The 18,456-nt window shown below is 36.2% G+C and overlaps 1 protein-coding gene across 1 annotated transcript in view; it reads right to left on the reverse strand.

Annotated features, from left to right (window-relative positions):
• The window catches only part of KDM7A (lysine demethylase 7A), a 91,952-nt gene that overhangs the window by 41,433 nt on the left and 32,063 nt on the right, over positions 1-18,456 (reverse strand). The window contains exons 2-5 of the mRNA XM_044775597.2: positions 9,951-10,036; positions 4,821-4,938; positions 2,397-2,557; positions 224-365 (exon numbers count right to left, since the gene is read on the reverse strand). Of these exons, the coding sequence (XP_044631532.1) occupies positions 224-365; positions 2,397-2,557; positions 4,821-4,938; positions 9,951-10,036 (507 nt within the window). The remainder of the gene's footprint in view (positions 1-223; positions 366-2,396; positions 2,558-4,820; positions 4,939-9,950; positions 10,037-18,456) is intronic.

Here is an 18,456-nt window from a genome sequence, read left to right on the forward strand (position 1 = left end):
ACCAAGAAATTAACTAGAACTTAAGGTTAACAACAACACTTAAAGTTTAAAACTCATACTATTTTTAAATATTCTCTGAGTGTGCCAAAGCCAAATGGACAACATTGCTATCACTGGACCACTTTAGAAGTCACAATTATGTTTCTTACTGAAACAAATTCATCATTTAACTACACTTAGCTAACAGTCAGAAGGCTACACCAAAATGGCCAGAACTACTCACTTTGTATCTGAAAATTCAAGGCTGATCACATTTAACACTTTCGGTCTGTTAGGATTCGTGAAGTATTTAACGTAATTGTGAAGTGTCATTTTGCTGTCTGCCTGCCTTGCCACATCAATGACATCTATCACTTTGTCACCACCTGCAGAGGAAAATTATAGTCTTATCATTGGGCTTAAGAGTTATATCAATAGATGCCCTAAACAAAAATATTTTAAAGACCATATTTACTCTGTATGATAATTTAAGCCAACTATAAAACTACATAGCCTAGACAAAGATTCTTCCTATATCCTCACTTTTTGAGTCCAACTGAACTTTTGAAAAAAGGGACAGTATTTGGGGGAAAGAATAAAGCAATTAAGAGAGCGCTGCATAATTAACATTGAGTGTAAAAACTTGTATGTTTACAAACCCTTCTATATACCAACGATTTCTTGTGTGAAGATCATAATGGCAAAAATGCATGATACTGGTATGTGGAAATTGTCACATGCTCTGGGTTTCAATTTCCTCCTGCATCAAATGAGGAGACTGACTCTTCCCTTCACTTCTACACTCCTAAGATTCTCAGTCTATCATTTTGAAAAACCGATCAGTCATTGGGGAATTAGTGAACAAGTTAACCAGGATAATCAATTTCTGCTTGCCTGGTAGGGTCTTCTCTTCTAATATTTTGGTCCAAGAAAAATCAGTTCATACTTGTGTCTGTGAAATGAGTTCTGAATTGAGACTAATTTACAATTTTCATATAAAACCACGGGTATTGCTAGTACACCATGAACTATCACCCTAGGAAGGAGAGTCATCAGTTTTACAATATAAGGTGGAATTCAAAATATGGCAATACTTAATCAATCTGAAATAGAAAACAAATGCCATTTTCTTACTTTAACATAACTTTATATAAGTTAAGAAAGTATTGCCTAGTAGACTTTACTTTATACTTAGGAGGCAAGACAATTCTGTTAACTGAAGTATTCTGCAGTGATAAAAAGTTAGCTATCAAGTAGTCTGGATATTTTTTCCTATACTTATAGTCACATGCCACATAACAATGTTTTGGTCAATGATGAACTGCATATACAATGGTGGTTCCTTATGATTAGTACCATATAGCCTAGGTGTGTAGTGGGCTATACCATCTAGATTTGTGTAAGTACAGTCTATGATGTTTGCACAACGACAAAACCGCTCAATGATGCATTTCTCAGAACGTATCCCTGTTGTTAAGTGACAGATGACCGTTATCACACTAGCCATTTATTTTACAGTACTATCTACGCAAACAGGTTTAGGTTAAACCTCAGCCTCACTATCAAATAATTCAAAATTAGCTGAATGTGAAATCATGACATTTAATTGGATTTCCTCAGTGAAACAGCTATCAATGAGAACCGTCAACCAATGGCTCAGTAAAGGGACAAGGTCTTAGATAGTTCATGCTCAGGAAATAACATATTGTAGTGAATATACAGTTTGAGTCAAGGTAGATTTGAGATCTAATCCTCAAATAATCTCCATTGCTGACAAGAAATGAGATCTACATGGAGACAGTTTATAAAAACCATGATGAAAATGAACGAAATGACTGAAAATGTCAACAATATTACAATAGATGAAGGCTTTCCCCCCTTGTTTCTTACACCTTTCTGGGCCTCAAAATAGCAAACTAAGTCCAGTCATCATTAAACGGCAATATCACCAAGTTGTTAAAATAAAAATATAAAAATAGGTTTGAAAGTAATCACTTCTTTTTTGCAGTCTTTATCTAGGCAGCAGGAGGTCACTAAAGCAGGATCTAGAAATCCTGCACCTGAATGCTACAGAGGCCTCGAACCAATCCAATTTCCGAGGGTCTTCTTTCTGGTATCTGTAGCTACTCTTCAGTAAACAGTTTTTCATAAGCAAGTATCAGAAAATTTGATGACAACAAAAATGCAGCAGAATGAGGCTGAGTAAATACCAAGAGGTAAAACGTTTCGTTCTGTTTTTCTGACAATTATAGGTCTGCTGAGAAAAAATAATTTTCAACATACATGATACTGAGTTTCATTTTTCCTGACTCATGAAACTATTAACATGTCTTCATTCAACTTTTAACATTATTAGGACAATATCATTTTTACTTATACCAAGTTTTCCTAAGTACTTAAAGAAATCAAGTTCGTACCTACATAACGTTCCACATCCATAACAGAAAAAGTAGGTGGAGGGAGCCTGAGTCCCAGATCATCTAATTTGGGGACCATAATAGGGACTTCAAATCCATGCTTCTCCAGATATCTTTGTGTCAGCTGGCTGCCATGCATCTTTACAATGATTTCATCGGCACTAAGGAAAATACAAGAGTAAAATGTCATCTTCGTCGATAAGTTCAGTTAAAAAAAAATACTCTGGTAATGGGTCAATTCATATACTGCCTTATTATCTATCTTTGTGGTTCTCAACCCATCATACTTCATTCTCCTTTTTATAACAAATGTTTTATATAGCCCTTTTTATTATCCTAAAATTCATAAATAATTACTCCAATACATATAATTAGAAAAACATCTATGTATTATATAGAATGATTTAACTATAACAAAAGAAAAAATTAGTTTATTACACATTTCAATATGTAAATGTTCAGGTAAACTACACTAGAAGAGAGAATAGAATAATGAGATGCTTACAATTAGTTGCAATGAGTGGTTAGTTTAAAAGAAGTAACACAGAAGCCACTTAACACAGGCTGTGCAGGAAATCAGAAGAGCAAAATGTAGGGGGTACGTTAGAATAAAAACTAGTACATAGAAACAGACAGGATTTTATCTGGCTATAAAATCCTACATAAATATCTGTTAGACATTTCAAAGTCTCAGAGGACCTTGAATAATTCATCGCTGTCCTGCACACTGGAGGATGACGAGCATCCGTGGTCCCTGCCCATTGAGACAAATGCCCAAAATGCCCCAATTGAGAACTCCTGATTTAAATGATGTGTTAGGACCAGTATTTAATAAGTTTTAATAGGTAGTCACCTTAAACCACTAAAAAGGCTTGCTGAACCTCCAGCTGCCCTCTCTGATGATTAACATCAGTTTTTGAAAATTAGATGCATATAAACATCCATATATCTATATACATAAATGTTTTAAATATTATTTATGTAGATAAGGGTCTCAATAAGTCTTAAAATAGGGGAGGGGGAAGATAACCCATTCACTTCATTTGATACACTTCTGTGTTAATCACATCAAGTATGTGCAATTTAGTTATTGTCACTCTACCATGGTTCTAAATGATGTGAAGGTTTACAGAGTTAAACAAAATAGAACCAAAGACTTTTAATTAATGGTAATTACAATTTGGGCATCTGTGACCATCTCTATAACCAGCTCTGATTTGTGTTTACTTTGGCAGAGAATCCACAGGAATCATTGGGCCAGGATTTTTAACCCTACTCTTGGGTCACAAACCTATTTTAAAAAATGATATGGCTCCTCTCCCTGAAAAATGCACATTCACATGTAGACATTAAATTGTTCATACAGTTTTAGGGAACTCACAGGTCTCTCTAAAGCCAGCCCATTGACCCAGGCTGAAAACCTGGCCCTAGGCTCCAAACCAATAAAGGAAAACAATCACTTCTTCAACCAATGACTTTGAAACTGATAAAGGAGAATATTCGACAATAGGGCCTTTAATATCACAAAAATCAGTGGAAACCACTGTGTTTCACATTTTCCTTCTCAGTCGACCTGAGGGAGCCAACAGTATGTAGCTGCTTATCATTTATGTTTCTGTTTAAAGATTAAGGGGGAGGGGGACAGAGAGGAATCCTAAAGACTGAAGAAACAGCAACGGTTTTATAGGTACGGGATCTGAAGTAATTCCATAATAGGCTGCATGTGATACTGTGATTTAAATTTAAATTGTGCTTCCCCTCTGTAAGCAGCCTGGATCTGATCTTGTAAGAGACTAGGAAGCAATATCACTTTAAACAGACATCAAGCAGTGAGCAGGACATGATCAGAATCAGCATGATTAAATACTGCATAATACTTCTGACTGTCTTTGAGCCACAGAGAACTCAAATACTTTCCATTATCTTTAAAAAGTCAAAAAGCCCAGTTCTGCTGACACCAGAGAGGCTGGGCAGTGGTTGTGGGTACTTCTGGTAGACCTAGGGTGGAGACATATGAAAACAACATAAGAAAACAACAGACTGAAAATAGGAGCAGGTGAGGTAAAAGGGCAAGAGAAACAGCAGCTGCACATGATAAGGAACCAAGTCCTGGGAACAACGGCCTTAGATTAGTGTATTTCAAACTTGTTGGACTGGGATCCACAGTTAAGAAATATATTTTTACATAGTGACCCAGTACACATACATATAACAAAGGTTCCAAGAAACGATGCTTATTTTACTCCTATTACTTGCAATGTACCGATATTTTCTTTTCTATTTCCTTTTTAAAAAAAGAAAGGTAAAAAGCTGATTGAGACCAATAATGGGTTGCAACCTGAAGTCTGAAAATATTGCTTTAGATAATGTCACTTTACCAGGTAACATTCTTAAATTTTCTTCGGTCAGAACAAGTTTCCATACCTTGGGAAGACTCGAGAACGTAATTCCTTAACAAAAGTTCTTGTTCCAGCTTGCACTGGTTTGGAACCATCATCAATTTCTGTGTAGTCGTGCCTGTGCCAGTTCCTCCTCTTTTTCACTGGATTTTTAGATTAAAAAACACTTTTTTTGGTAACTGGTGATATCATATACTTTCTAATCATTACATTCTATATAATCAGAAATAACAATTGTAAGTATAATAAAAACATTCATTTTTTAATACATTTCCAGACTGAAGAAGTAAATTTTACTTCATGTAATGGTGCAATTATAGGCAATTAACTGTGGATTTTTAAAAATCTACTCTTTATTTCAAATTAATTTTGAAGTTAAATCAAGGAATTTAAACTAGCAGATAAAGTCTTTTATAATATCCACATCTATACATACTATAAAATCTCACAATTTTTTAAAATCATAATTCTCACCAGAACATTACGTCATATATGATTTTTATGGATTATCCAAGTCATCCTCCCAGGATAGGGCCTTTGATCCCACATCAGAAATCAATTTTAACACCACAGTTCCTTTCTCTTTTATGCCAAGATTTATTCCCAAAATAAGCATGGTTACACTGACACAAAGAAGAGCAGGTGACTGCATCATAATTAAAGGAAGACCAATGGGATGACAGAAGAAATAACTTTATGGTTAGTTCTAATGCTAAGATCCCGTGGTTCTACAGCCGTGGGAGGCTACAATCTTGAACAGTCACCGTAATCAAATCAGGAGACTTGGATTTGACTCCTGATTCAGCCATAACTTACTCTGCAACCTTGGGCAAGTCACTTAACACATCTGGGTCCAGTTTCCTCAATGTGGAAATAAAGGGGATGAGTGCTATCTTTCAAACTGCACTGAGGAACCCTTAATAAAGGGGAAGATGCAGAAGAGGCTGCAGGAGGAGCACTGGACCTTATTCCTCTTTCCACCAGGGTGGCACCACCTACACATCTTTTGTGTGGTATCAATGTAAGATTTCAGTTTTACATCTTTTTTTTTTTAAGTCTGAAAATCACTCAAGCCTAAAACCTCTATGATTTGGGGAAATGTACTGATGTCTGCAACTTACTTAGAATGAATCAAAAAAATAAGATAGATACATGGGTAGATAGCAGGGTAGTTACACAGACAGATACATGGTAAAGCAAATAAAGTAAAATGTTAACAGTAGAATCTGGATGGCGCATTTAGAGGTACTCACTGTAAAATTCTTTCAACTTTTCCTGTATGTTTGAACACTTTCGTAATAAAACGTTGTGGGGGGCAACTCTACGAATCTAAGTTATTTCCAACCATCACCTTACAAAGATCATAAGAATAAAATAATACTGGATCCTCACATGGGTAAAGGGAAGTCACACTAAATAACCAATAGAGGTAGAAATCAGGCTTGTTCATGTCTAAGAGTTTAAAACAAGATTCCCAAGTAATTTATGGCAGTCAGACCCTCAATATGAAAGAGAGTAAACTCCATTTTTAAAAAAATCTCATGGGAAAAACTGAGAATCATAAAGTAACATTCCTGGAAAATATCATTAAGGCATCCTTTGTGTATTACTTTTTCTCATTTAAAATCACTCTAAAATTCAAGGGTATTTCATTCCAGGCTTTTTTTCTACATATATATAGATACATAACCCCATTTTATTTTCAACTGAGATCATGATGTTATCCTGCTTACCTTTTTGTATTATATCATGAGTATTTTCTCCTTACTAAATATTCAAAAGCAATTTAAAGGCAGCCTAGAATTTTAAAACGTTGATGTTGACAGATCAGATCACAGTCCTTTTTAAATTTTTTTTAAATGTTATCCAATTTTTTTTTAAGTATGCTTTTTGGTGAGGAAGATTGGCCCTGAGCTAGCATCTATTGTCAACCTTCCTCTTTTTTTCTCTCCCCAAAGCCCCATTACATAGTTGTATATCCTAGCTGCAGGTCATTCTAGTTCTACTATGTGGGATGCCATCACAGCATGGCTTGATGAGCCGTGCATAGGTCTGCACCCAGGATCCAAACCAGTGAACCCTGGGCCGCTGAAGTAGAGCATGTGAACTTAACCTCTCGGCCATGGAGCGGTCCTTTTTTGATTCTTAAGCACTTAGTACATTGTGAACTTTTCTTCAAAGTTGAGATTAATATTCATATACATAAATCTGTTTCCCCCATTAATTCCTCAGGATAATCCTTCTAGTATTCCTAGAAGTGCTAGAAGAAAGATTCAGTTGTGTTTTTTTTTTTACTTGGGGAAGATTTACCCTCAGCTAACACCTGTGCCAATCTTCCTCCATTTTGTATGTGGGTCACTGCCACAGCACGGACAACCAGTGGTGTGGGTCTGCGCCTGGGACCTGAACCCATGAACCCTGGGCCACTGAAGTGGAGTGCACCAAACGTAACCATGTTGCCATGGGGCCAGTCCCAAGGTTCAGTATTTTTAAGATACTTGCTACATATTGCAAAACGGCCTCCAGAAAAGTGGTGGGTAACTCACATTCTTACCAGTATATATAAGCAGCCTATTTCAAAGCCCTGGGTCACAGTGAGGATCATCATTTAAGAAGAAAGAAAGAAAGAGAAAGCTGTCCATTTGATAGGTAAACTATGATATTACATTGTTTTAATTTTCATTTTGGCAGAACAGATTAGAATTTAAACAGATTTGGGATTGGACACCTAGGAGTTTGAACTCCAGCTCTACCACATAGCTATAGGAAAGAGCTAGTCAGGTAATTTTTCTCACACCAAGGTGTTATAAATATCAAAGGAGATAACATAAGTCAGGTACTTCCTAGCATAGTGCCTGGGGCACCCAATAAACTGCCACTTACTTTTGTTTGCTTTTAAACGTGCTGACTTGCAGGATGTTGACAGGAGGCTACAACTGCCCTGTTGGGCCCAACATGCTTAACACATAGAACCAGCCACTGCAATAGCTGACTGAGTTTCTTAAAGGAAGGAAGTCAGTGAAGGAATATTCTAGTAGTAGTTATAAGGAAAGGAGAGAAATTTTTGAGTTTGAATTGCATGTGCCTGAGGAGCACTGAGAATGTGTGTTTAAGTGTTGGGCTATTTTTTGATCCCTGCCCTCAAATAACGTCCTTAATTCCCATTAGAGGGTAGTCTAAATTCACCATATTAAGTAGGTATTCTACTGTCCAAATGGCATCTATAATAAGGATTACTGGGGAACTCTGAAAGGAATAAGAAACCCTCTCTTGCCCGAGTGGCAGGCAAGAGAGGCTTAATAGCAGAGGGGAAGGGACCAAAAGTGATTCCCAAGTTGGGGGTGGAGGGTGGAGGGTGGGGAAGGTGAGCCTTAAATCAAGATAAAACCGATTACTGATCTTGGGCATTTTCCCTATGGGCACTCAGAGTTGGACTTTTGCCCAGAAGATAGCCAATGCCTGATCCTACGTTACTTAAGAAGAGAAGCATGTGAAAGGCCATGTGATAGTTAAGCATCTCTCTGAAGCATCGTTACTTAAAGTGCAGGTCATGATCCGTTATGGACTGTGAAATCAATTGAGTGAGCATGACAAGCTTTTTAAAAAATTAAATCATATAGGAAAAGTAAAAAACAGAGCGCATCACATGCAGTAGTGTTTTAAACACTACATTATTCTGCCTCATAGTAGTAACCCACTTAATATTTCATAGAAATTAAATTCAAATTATTTCATTTGGGGATTATATATTTAAATTCTAAACTAAAACTGTTATAAATTTTAGTTCTATTTCCCTTCTTGAGGTAATAACCCAGCGTTATTTACTTACTCCAAGAATTACACTTGGTCAATAACTATTTCAAGTTATACACTACATACTTCAGTGCTACACAAAATAAGAATCATCAAAAACAGTTACGACAAATACACGTTACAATTTTACCAAATTGCTAACCTCAAATTTTATACTGTGTAATTAACAAAACAGATAATCTGTATTTTACAATGAAATATTTTAATGCATTCACATATAGCTGAAGTTTCTAAATCTCTTACAAAGAAACTAGGTAAATTATTAATATTTCTAACAAAACAGACGAGCCGTCAGTTGCTAATAAGTCTCTTTTGAAAAATTACTTGCCTATAACCTCAGAACAAAATTTCTATTAAAAAAAAAAAAGTACTAGGAAAAAGCTGCATTCAAAATAAAGTGGTTGTATGGGTTACCTACATCTGACCCAAGTGTGTATCGAGGTATGTTCAGGAAAAGGTTTCTTTCAGTTCTAAAATGACTAAGGCTACAGTTTTCCCCTTTAGTTTCATGAATACAAAAATACTAGTTTGCAGTCTAAATTTTTAATAAAAGAAATAGTTATCACATAATTCAAAGCCTTTTAAATCTTTTCTCTACTCTCACATTTGTACAATGACAATTAATATTCCAATCTATACTTCTGCAGCATTTGTAAAAGGCTAAAAATAAATACCATTTTATATGTGATGTTGGTACAGTCCAGAGGACGAGTGAGCATCCCTCTCTGTGCCTTCACCCCTTAGGGAAAAAAAAAAAGAGTGCAAACAGAGACGCTCTTCCTCGGGACAGGAACTGAGACCTGGACGGGAACCGGAGGGGAGTGGTGTCAAGCACAGAGGACGGCTGGGTGGGACTCCAGGCCACACTCAACATGACAACCATACGTGGAAAACAGAAGTACAATTTCAGACTACCACTGCTTTAATTTTCTCCTAAAAATATAATGCATGTGTGTGCATTAAAGTCTCATCTTGTACACTGTCTCAAATACTACTGAAACATGTTTTTTTTACTTTATAAAGAGATGAAACAGTTTCCAGAATCAGAAAAATTTTACTTTATCAGACTTCTCTAATTGAAAGCTTTGAAAATATGTACTTGAGTTTGGGGGCTCTGCACTGGCAACTAAGAATAATAGTAATTTTTTTCATTTAATCTTTTGGCTTATAAGTTCTTTAATAATTCAGACAAAAACTGCATTCTCAATATCTTCAGAAAAATCTTTCCTATAGTTCTTATATGTAGGTGGGTATCATATAACTAGTCAAAGCATTACTAAAGCACTGTCACGTACACGTTAAGTTCTAAACTTCAATTTTTATGTAAGCTTCTAGTACTTACTCAAGGAGGAACCATGTAGAACTGCACAGTTGGGACAGTGATACAGGTCAATGTCAACAGCATGATGTTCTTCTACTCCAACACAGCTAAGATAAACAAAAATAAAGCCAATATGTAAATAAGTTGAAAATCTTAACTATAATAGACTGATTAGAATTTAGCTGAGAAACGTACAACAACCTCACCAACAAACTTTGTAGAGTACAGAAACATATGCAAGGATAAATTTTATTCTCTTCCCTACATACTTGCTGAATAATTGTGGGGGAAAATACACCCAAATGCATGGGAAGTGATTCCCTATTAGCAGTAGTAGAGACATCAGAAGCAACGTAACTATAAGCCATAAGACCCTCGACCACTATGTAAATGTCACCTATTATGGACTCAATCTTTGTGTCCCTCCAAAATTCATATGCTGAAGCTGTAACCCCAGTGTGGCTGTACTTAGAGACAGGGCTTCTAAGGAAGTAACTGAGGTTAAATGAGGTCATGGGGTGAGACCTTGATCTAACAGGATTAGTGTCCTTAAAAAAAGAGACATCAGAGGGCTGGCCCCGTGGCCGAGTGGTTAAGTTTGCGCGCTCTGCTCCAGGCGGCCCAGTGTTACATCAGTTCGAATCCTGGGCGTGGACATGGCACTGCTCATCAAACCACGCTGAGGCAGCGTCCCACATACCACAACTAGAAGGACCCACAATGAAGAATATACAACTATGTACCGAGGGGCTTTGGGGAGAAAAAGGAAAAGAATAAAAAACCAAAAAAAAAAAAAAAAAAGAGAGACATCAGAGAGCTCCTGATCTCTTTCTCTCTCCCTTTCTCTCTACACTCACACCAAGGAAAGGACTATGAATATACAGAGAGAAGGTGGCCATCCGCAAGCCAAGACAGCCCTACCCAGAAACCGACCCTGCTGGACCTCAGGCTGGGACATCCAGCCTCCAGAACTGTGAAAAAGTAAATTTCTGTTGTTCAAGCCTCCTAGTCCAAGGTATTTTGTTACGACAACTGAGTAGACAAAAATACCACCTAACTTTAACATATCGCTGTCATCAGCTAGAGGTGGTTAGTAAGTTTGGGTAACATCACTGACAAAGTGAGAGCACTGAGTGCTAGCAGCTCTGCTTTAGATCTCATAGCTCTAAGTAACCAACCAGTTAAATTAGTCTGAATCACTGTACCTGGAACTCTCCACCCCATGGAGTATACAGCAGTGGCACTTAAACAAAAATAAAGTTTAAGGGAACCAACTAGTGACTGAAAAAACTTATTAGTGACATCTTGAAAACAGGAATAGTTAAAGAAAGACCACAGCAGCTTTGCTACTCCCCATTTTTATTAGGGTAAAATTTTTTATTAGGGTAAAATTTTATGTGTTTGCACTCCCAAAACATTACAGAACAAAAACACAATCACGACGTGTACTTGAAAAAGAACCAAAGCGGAACTAACACAGAATTGTGTGGCATCAGTAACTCAGGTGTAACACTGGAAGAGAAAATTAGTGAACTGAATGGTGGTCACATTATTCGGAATGTAGCAGAGAGAATAAGATGATGGGAAATACAAACGAGATGATAAGAATCATAGAAGATAAAATGAAAAAGTATAGCATACATTTAATCAGAGCCTCAGAAGGTGAAAAGAAAATAGGGGCAGAAGCAACATAATAAGGAGATAACAGGTAAGAAATTCCAGAAATAATGAAACATCCTGATCCAGATTCAAGAAACCAAACAAATCCCAAGCAGGACAAATAAAAAGACATCTACATCTAACCACATCGTGGTAAAATTGCAGTAAACAAAAGTAAGAAAATTTCAAAGCCGTGAGAAGAAAAAAATATTACTTGCAAGGATCAGAGACTTCTCAAAGCAATAATGGAAGCTGGAACACATTAGAATATCTTAAATGTGCTTAAAGAAAACATCTACTAACCTAAAATATCTATTAACCTAGCATTCAATATTCAGATAAAACATGTTTCAAAAAGGAAGGGGGAAAAGTATTTGTAGACACTGAGAAACTGAGAGTTCACCACCAGCTAACTCACAGTAAAGGAAATGCCAAAGGACGCACCTTTGGCAGAAGGAAGATGATCACAGAGAGGGCTGAGATGCAAGAAAAAAATGAAAAGCTAAGGAAAGTAATAAATATGTGGGTAAATTTACATGAACACTGACTACACAAAACAAAATAATGTCAAGTGAGATTTAAAAATATATAAAGAACTAAAACAGATGACAACAGTAGCATTTGTGTCAGGAGAGGACAAATGGAGTTACAGGGTCCTAAGGCACTTATACTGGAAGGAAAGAAAGGTAGTGATTAAATGAGACCTCAATAATAAGCTGAGAATTCATATTATAATTTCTTGGGAGACAATTAAAAGAACAGAAACAGAGAGCATAACTTCCAAACCAGTAGAAAAAAAATAAAACAAAATAAATCAATTTTAAAAAAGCAGGGGTGGCTGCCCTGTGGCCTAGCGGTTAAGTTCAGCGCACTCTGCTTTGTGGCCCAGGTTGGGTTCCCGTGTGCAGACCAAGACCGCTGGCCAGAAGCCATGCTGTGGCAGCGAGCCACACACAAAATAGAGGAAGACTGACACAGATGTTAGCTCAAGGGAACTTTCCTCAAGCAAAAAGAGGAAGATTGGCAACAAATGTTAGCTCAGGGCAAATCTTCCTCAGCAACAAAAAAAGGAGGGGAGAAAAAGAAACAGAAAGACCAAAATAAGAGGGAGGTATAAATTCAAATACATCAGTAATTATCTTATATGCAAATAGACTAAATGCTCCAGTTAAAAGACAGATTATGCAGGTGGACTTAAACAATACAATTTGCTGGTTTAAGAGACACACATAAAACAAGGATACAGAAAGACTGAAAGTAATAGGATGGGTAAATAAATACCATGAAAAGAGTAATCCAAAGAAAGTACATCTATATTAATATTAAGCAATACAGATTCCAAATCAAAAAATATAATGAGATAAACACATTCACTTTACAATGATAAAAATTTCAATATACCAGGAGGATATAACAGAAACAACTGTAGGGAAGATTTTGTCAACTCTCTCAGTATCTGATAGAATAAGTAAGCAAAACAGAAATCTATGAAATATAAAATATTTTTTACTGCAGGATTAAAAACACGGCCTAACGGACATTTATAGAATACTATATCCAACATCCACAGAACACACATTCTTTTCAAGCACACATGGACCATTCATAACAAGTGACCAAACACTGGGCACAGCTGAATTTTGAGGGTCTGAAAATCAGAAATTCTCTGGCTACAGTTCAATTAAGCTGGAAATCAATGACAGAAAGTTAACTAGAAAATCTTCATGTGTTTAGACACTAAGGAATAAACTTCTAAATCATGCACAGATCAAAAGATAAATCATAATGAAACTCTGAAAATTATTTTAAGTTGAACACTAATGAAAAATACTACATAACAAAAACATGTAAAGGGAAATGTATAGCTTTATTTTTTTTTAAAGATTTTCTTTTTTTCCTTTTTCTCCCCAAAGCCCCCTAGGACATAGTCATATATTCTTCACTGTGGGTCCTTCTAGTTGTGGCATGTGGGACGCTGCCTCAGCGTGGTCTGATGAGTGGTGCCATGTCCGCGCCCAGGATTCGAACCAATGAAACACCGGGCCGCCTGGAGCAGAGCGCGTGAACTTAACCACTCAACCACAAATGTATAGCTTTAAATGCATGAATTAAACAGAGGCTGAAATTAAGGAGCTAAGCATCTATCTCAAGAAGTTACAAAAAGAATAGCAAAATGAACTTAAAACATGGAAAAATAAAAGAGCAGACCTGATGACACAGAAAACAACCATGCAATAGAGCATTGAAGCCAAAAATCGATTCTTTGAAAAGACCTACAAAATTGGCAAACCTCCAGCAAGTTTAAGAAAACAGAGATAAGACATATATAACCAATATTAGGACTGAAAAGAAGGACAAAACTATACATTCTACAGACATTAAATGTAAAAGAGGGTATTATGAACAATTTTATGCTAAGAGATTAGAAAATATAGATAAGACAGGGAAATGTGAATCACAAAGAAACAGAATATTTGAATTGTTCTGTAACTGTTACTTAGTCATTTTTAAAATTGTCCCATAAGAAAATCCCAGTCCCATATGGTCTCACAAACAAGTTCTATCAAATACTCAAGGAACAAATAATTCCAATATTATATAAAATTTGCACCAGACACTAGGAAAAAAAGACTTACTCCCTAACTCAGTTTATGATAGCGTAACCTTGACACTAAAACTTGGAAAGGATGATACAAGAAAGGAAAATTATAAGCTGTTTTCATTTACGATCGAAGATACCAAATATCAAGTTTGGTCTATCTCAGGAATGCAAGGTGGTCTGAATGCTAAAAATTTTAATCAGTCAAATTTGCCACATTAACAGATTAAAAGAAAAAATCCTATGACCATTTAAAAAAATGCAGGACAAGTATTTGATAAAATTCAGCATTTACTTATGATTAAAAAGCAAACAAAACCTCTTAGAAAATTAAGACCAGAAGGAAACTTCCGTAATCTGGTAAAGGGTACCTCTAAAAAATCCCATACAAATAACATGAAAGTGGTCTCTTTGAGATTAAGAACAAGACAAGAATGTCTGATGTTACCACTTCTAGTGAACGTTATCCTGGAGAGTCTAGCTAGTATAGTAAAATAAGAAAAAAAAATTAAAAAGGTATAGGGGATTAGAAAAGAAAAAACAAAGCTATCATTTGTAAATGCTATGGTTACACATGCAAAAAATACAAAAGAACCTATAGATAAATTATAAGAATCAATAAAAAGAGAGGTTGCTAGATTCAATATCAGCACATAAAAAGTAATCATATTTCCATATACCAACAATATAAAGCTAAAAAGTGAAATAAAACACTATGTACAAGTGCATTAAAAATGTCTAGTACCCTGGAATTTAACAAAAACTATGTAAAACCTCTATAAGGAAAACTACAAAACATAACTAAGAGACTTTGAGGAAGACCTAAATAAAAACAGAGATATACATCATGATCACAGATTTGAAGTTCAATAACGCAAAGATATTAATTCTCCTCAAACTGATTTATAGATTCAATTTAGTCCAAATCAGAATCTGTGGAACCTGACAAGCTGATTCTAAAATTGATGTGGAAATGTAAAGGGCCAAGAATATACAAGGCATTCTTGGGAGAGCGCTTTTCCTGCCCCCAGGTATCAAGACTTATTTTAAGGTTATAGGAACAGATGCAAGAGCTCAAAAACAGACCCAGGCATGTGTGGACATTTATATATAACACAGGAAGCACTGCAGAGCCCGCAGCAAGGACAGACTTTTCAATAAAAGGTCCTGAGACACCTTTTAGATATTCGTATGGAGGAAAAAATGAAATTAGACACCTATCTCATAACATAAAAATTCATTCCAAAGTAGATTAAAAACTTAAACACATATGAAAAGAAAACTCTAAAGGTTGTATAAGATAATATGAAAATATCTTTATGACTCTGTGGCAGGAAAGGTTGTCTTAATCAAAACATAAAATGCCCTATACATAAGGGAAAAAACTGGTAACTGCAATCATACAAAATAACTTCTGTTCGTTAAACCATAAAGTATGAAAGGATAAACCAGACTGGGAGAAGACATTATAATACACATAACCACCAAAGGAATTATACCCAGCATATAAAGAAACTCCTACAAATGAATAAGAAAAAAAAGTCAATAGAAAAAGGGACATGGGGCTGGCCCCGTGGCCGAGTGGTTAAGTTCGCGCGCTCCGCTGCAGGCGGCCCAGTGTTTCGTCGGTTCGAATCCTGGGCGCGGACATGGCACTGCTCATCAAACCACGCTGAGGCAGCGTCCCACATGCCACAACTAGAAGGACCCACAATGAAGAATATACAACTATGTACTGGGGGGCTTTGAGGAGAAAAAGGAAAAAGTAAAATCTTAAAAAAAAAAAAAAGGGACAAAAGACTTGAATAGGCACATCATAAAAGGAAATTCAAGTGGCTGATACACACAGGAAGAAGTGTGCAACCTCCTTAATAATTGGGAGAAATACAAATTATAAACCACAATACAATACAACAACATACTAATTGGCTAATACTAAAAAGTCTGATAATATCAAATGTTGAAGATAATACGAAGCAACAGAAACTTTCGTATACTGCTGGCAGGAATAAATTTGGTACAGCCATTTTGGAAAATAATTTTGCAACAAAACTGAAGAATCACATATTCTATGACCAAGCAATTTCTCTTTTAGGTAAATCTATCTTAGAGAAACTCATGCACATGTGCACCAGGATACCTACCTATACAGGAATGGTTACAGAATCATTATTTGTAATAGTCTGTCGACAATAAAATAAATAAATTACAGTATACTCTCACAATGGAATTCTATACAGCAATAAAAATGAAATAACTATAGCCCCATGCACTAAATGCACAAATTCTATGAAGGAGTCAACACTGAGTTAAAAAAAAGAGAGAGACAATATATACAGTGTATTCTATTTATGCATAAAGTTCAAAACCAGGCAACGATGAAGCACAGTGTTTAGGGATTAAACCAGAAAGAAAAGCAAGGAAGGGATGGATCATGTCATAACAGTAGGATCATGGTTTCCTCTAGGGAGTTGTTATCCGAAAAGGACGGGGGTGGAGATGTGTCCTGGGGTCCTGGGTGGCTGGGTGGTTGTTATTACAAGAGTGTATGTTTTGTAATTATACATTAAACTGGACACTTATCTTTTAGACACATTCCCTTTTTTTTTTGTGAGGAAGATTGGGCCTAAGCTAACATCTGTTGCCAATCTTCCTTTTTCTTCCTTCCCCAAAGCCCCAGTAGGTAGTTGTATATCCTAGTTGTAAGTCATTCTAGTTCTTCTATGTGGGACGCCACCACAGCATGACCTGATGAGTGGTGTGTAGGTCTGTGCCCAGGATCCGAACCAGTGAACCCCGACCCACTGAAGCGGAGGCACACAAACATAACTGCTTGGCTACAGGGCTGGTCCCTAGTTTAGACACTTCTCTGTGTTGTTATTTTACAATTAAAATACTTTTAAGGATAAAATTCTATCTACAATCATGTAAAAAAAATTAAGCAAACAAAAACTCTGAAATGGTGTAATCCAACAAGCACAACAAAATACCAAAAACAAGAAATCTTAGAGATCTTTAGACACCCCAAAACAAGCCAACTCTTATCTGAGAACTCCAGTACATTTGCCACCACAAGGTCTTTGAGGGTCTGAGTAGAGTTCGCTGCAATCAAGACAAAAAAGTCAAAACCAGTTGTCAAAATTAACGAGACACTGCCATTTGAATATTCAATCCACGTAACTGAACCGAGTAACTGCAATTTACTTTTGAGTAAAACTGAAATTTACTTTATTTGTCCAGTTTAGATTTACTTCACTTATTTCCACAGAAAGAAAAAGGTGAAAATGCTACTTGTTTAAAAAGTTTTTTTTTTAACTGAAAGACTATGAATTCCCAATCCAATAAAACTAACTCTACACAAAATTTTCTACCTATTTATGTACAATGTCCAGGGTCCATGTTTTTTTTTTGTATGATACCCCAAAGAGTTTCTCAAGCCCAAATAAAAGGTTAAAAATCATTGAATAGAGGGTACAAACTTTCAAATTTCAAAACTTAGGTACAAAGCTACAGTAATTAAGACAGTGTGGTGCTAGAATAAGGACAGTCATACAGATCAACAGAACAGAAATGACAGCCCAGAAATAAACCCTTACATTTAGGACCAACCGATTTTTGACAAGCGTCTTTTCTTTTCAACAAATGGTACTGAGACAAATCCACATGCAAAGGAATGCATTTGGACCCCCACGATACACCAGACAAAAATTAACTCAAATGGATTGTATATCTTAATGTAAGAACTAAAACCATAAAACTCTTAAAATAAAGCATAGGAGTAAATCTTCATGGCCTTAAGTTAGGAACCAACAACAAAAGCACAAGGGACAAAAGAAAAAATAGATAAATTGGACATCACACTACAGTCTGAAGGCTTCTGTTTTCTCAGCTTAGTTTGAGGTGAGATAAACAGCTGAGTATGGAAAGTGGTAGAGAGGTAGGAGGAAAGAAAGTACAAAACAGATCTGAAGATCTGAAGAATGAAAGACGAAAAAACACAGTAACATTGCTCATAAGTCTTGAAAGTCCACCTGAGGTCTGTGATCACAAACTCCAAGCGAAACCATTTCTGCACTGTGGTGTGATTTGTTTTTGTTTTTTCAACAATGTTCCATCACACAGTACAGGCCCAGAGGAGGAGGTTGGGTCCGTCTAGAGTTGGGGTTTTGTAGGCAAAGACCAGAAAGGGAGTTGAAGATATTTAGAAGGAAGTTAATATAATGATGGACCGTGAAATCTGAGCTGGACAAAAGGGGCATGAAGAGAGAA

The sequence above is a fragment of the Equus asinus genome, chromosome 1 (genome assembly GCF_041296235.1).
Source record: "Equus asinus isolate D_3611 breed Donkey chromosome 1, EquAss-T2T_v2, whole genome shotgun sequence".
In the NCBI taxonomy this organism is placed as follows: Eukaryota; Metazoa; Chordata; class Mammalia; order Perissodactyla; family Equidae; genus Equus; species Equus asinus.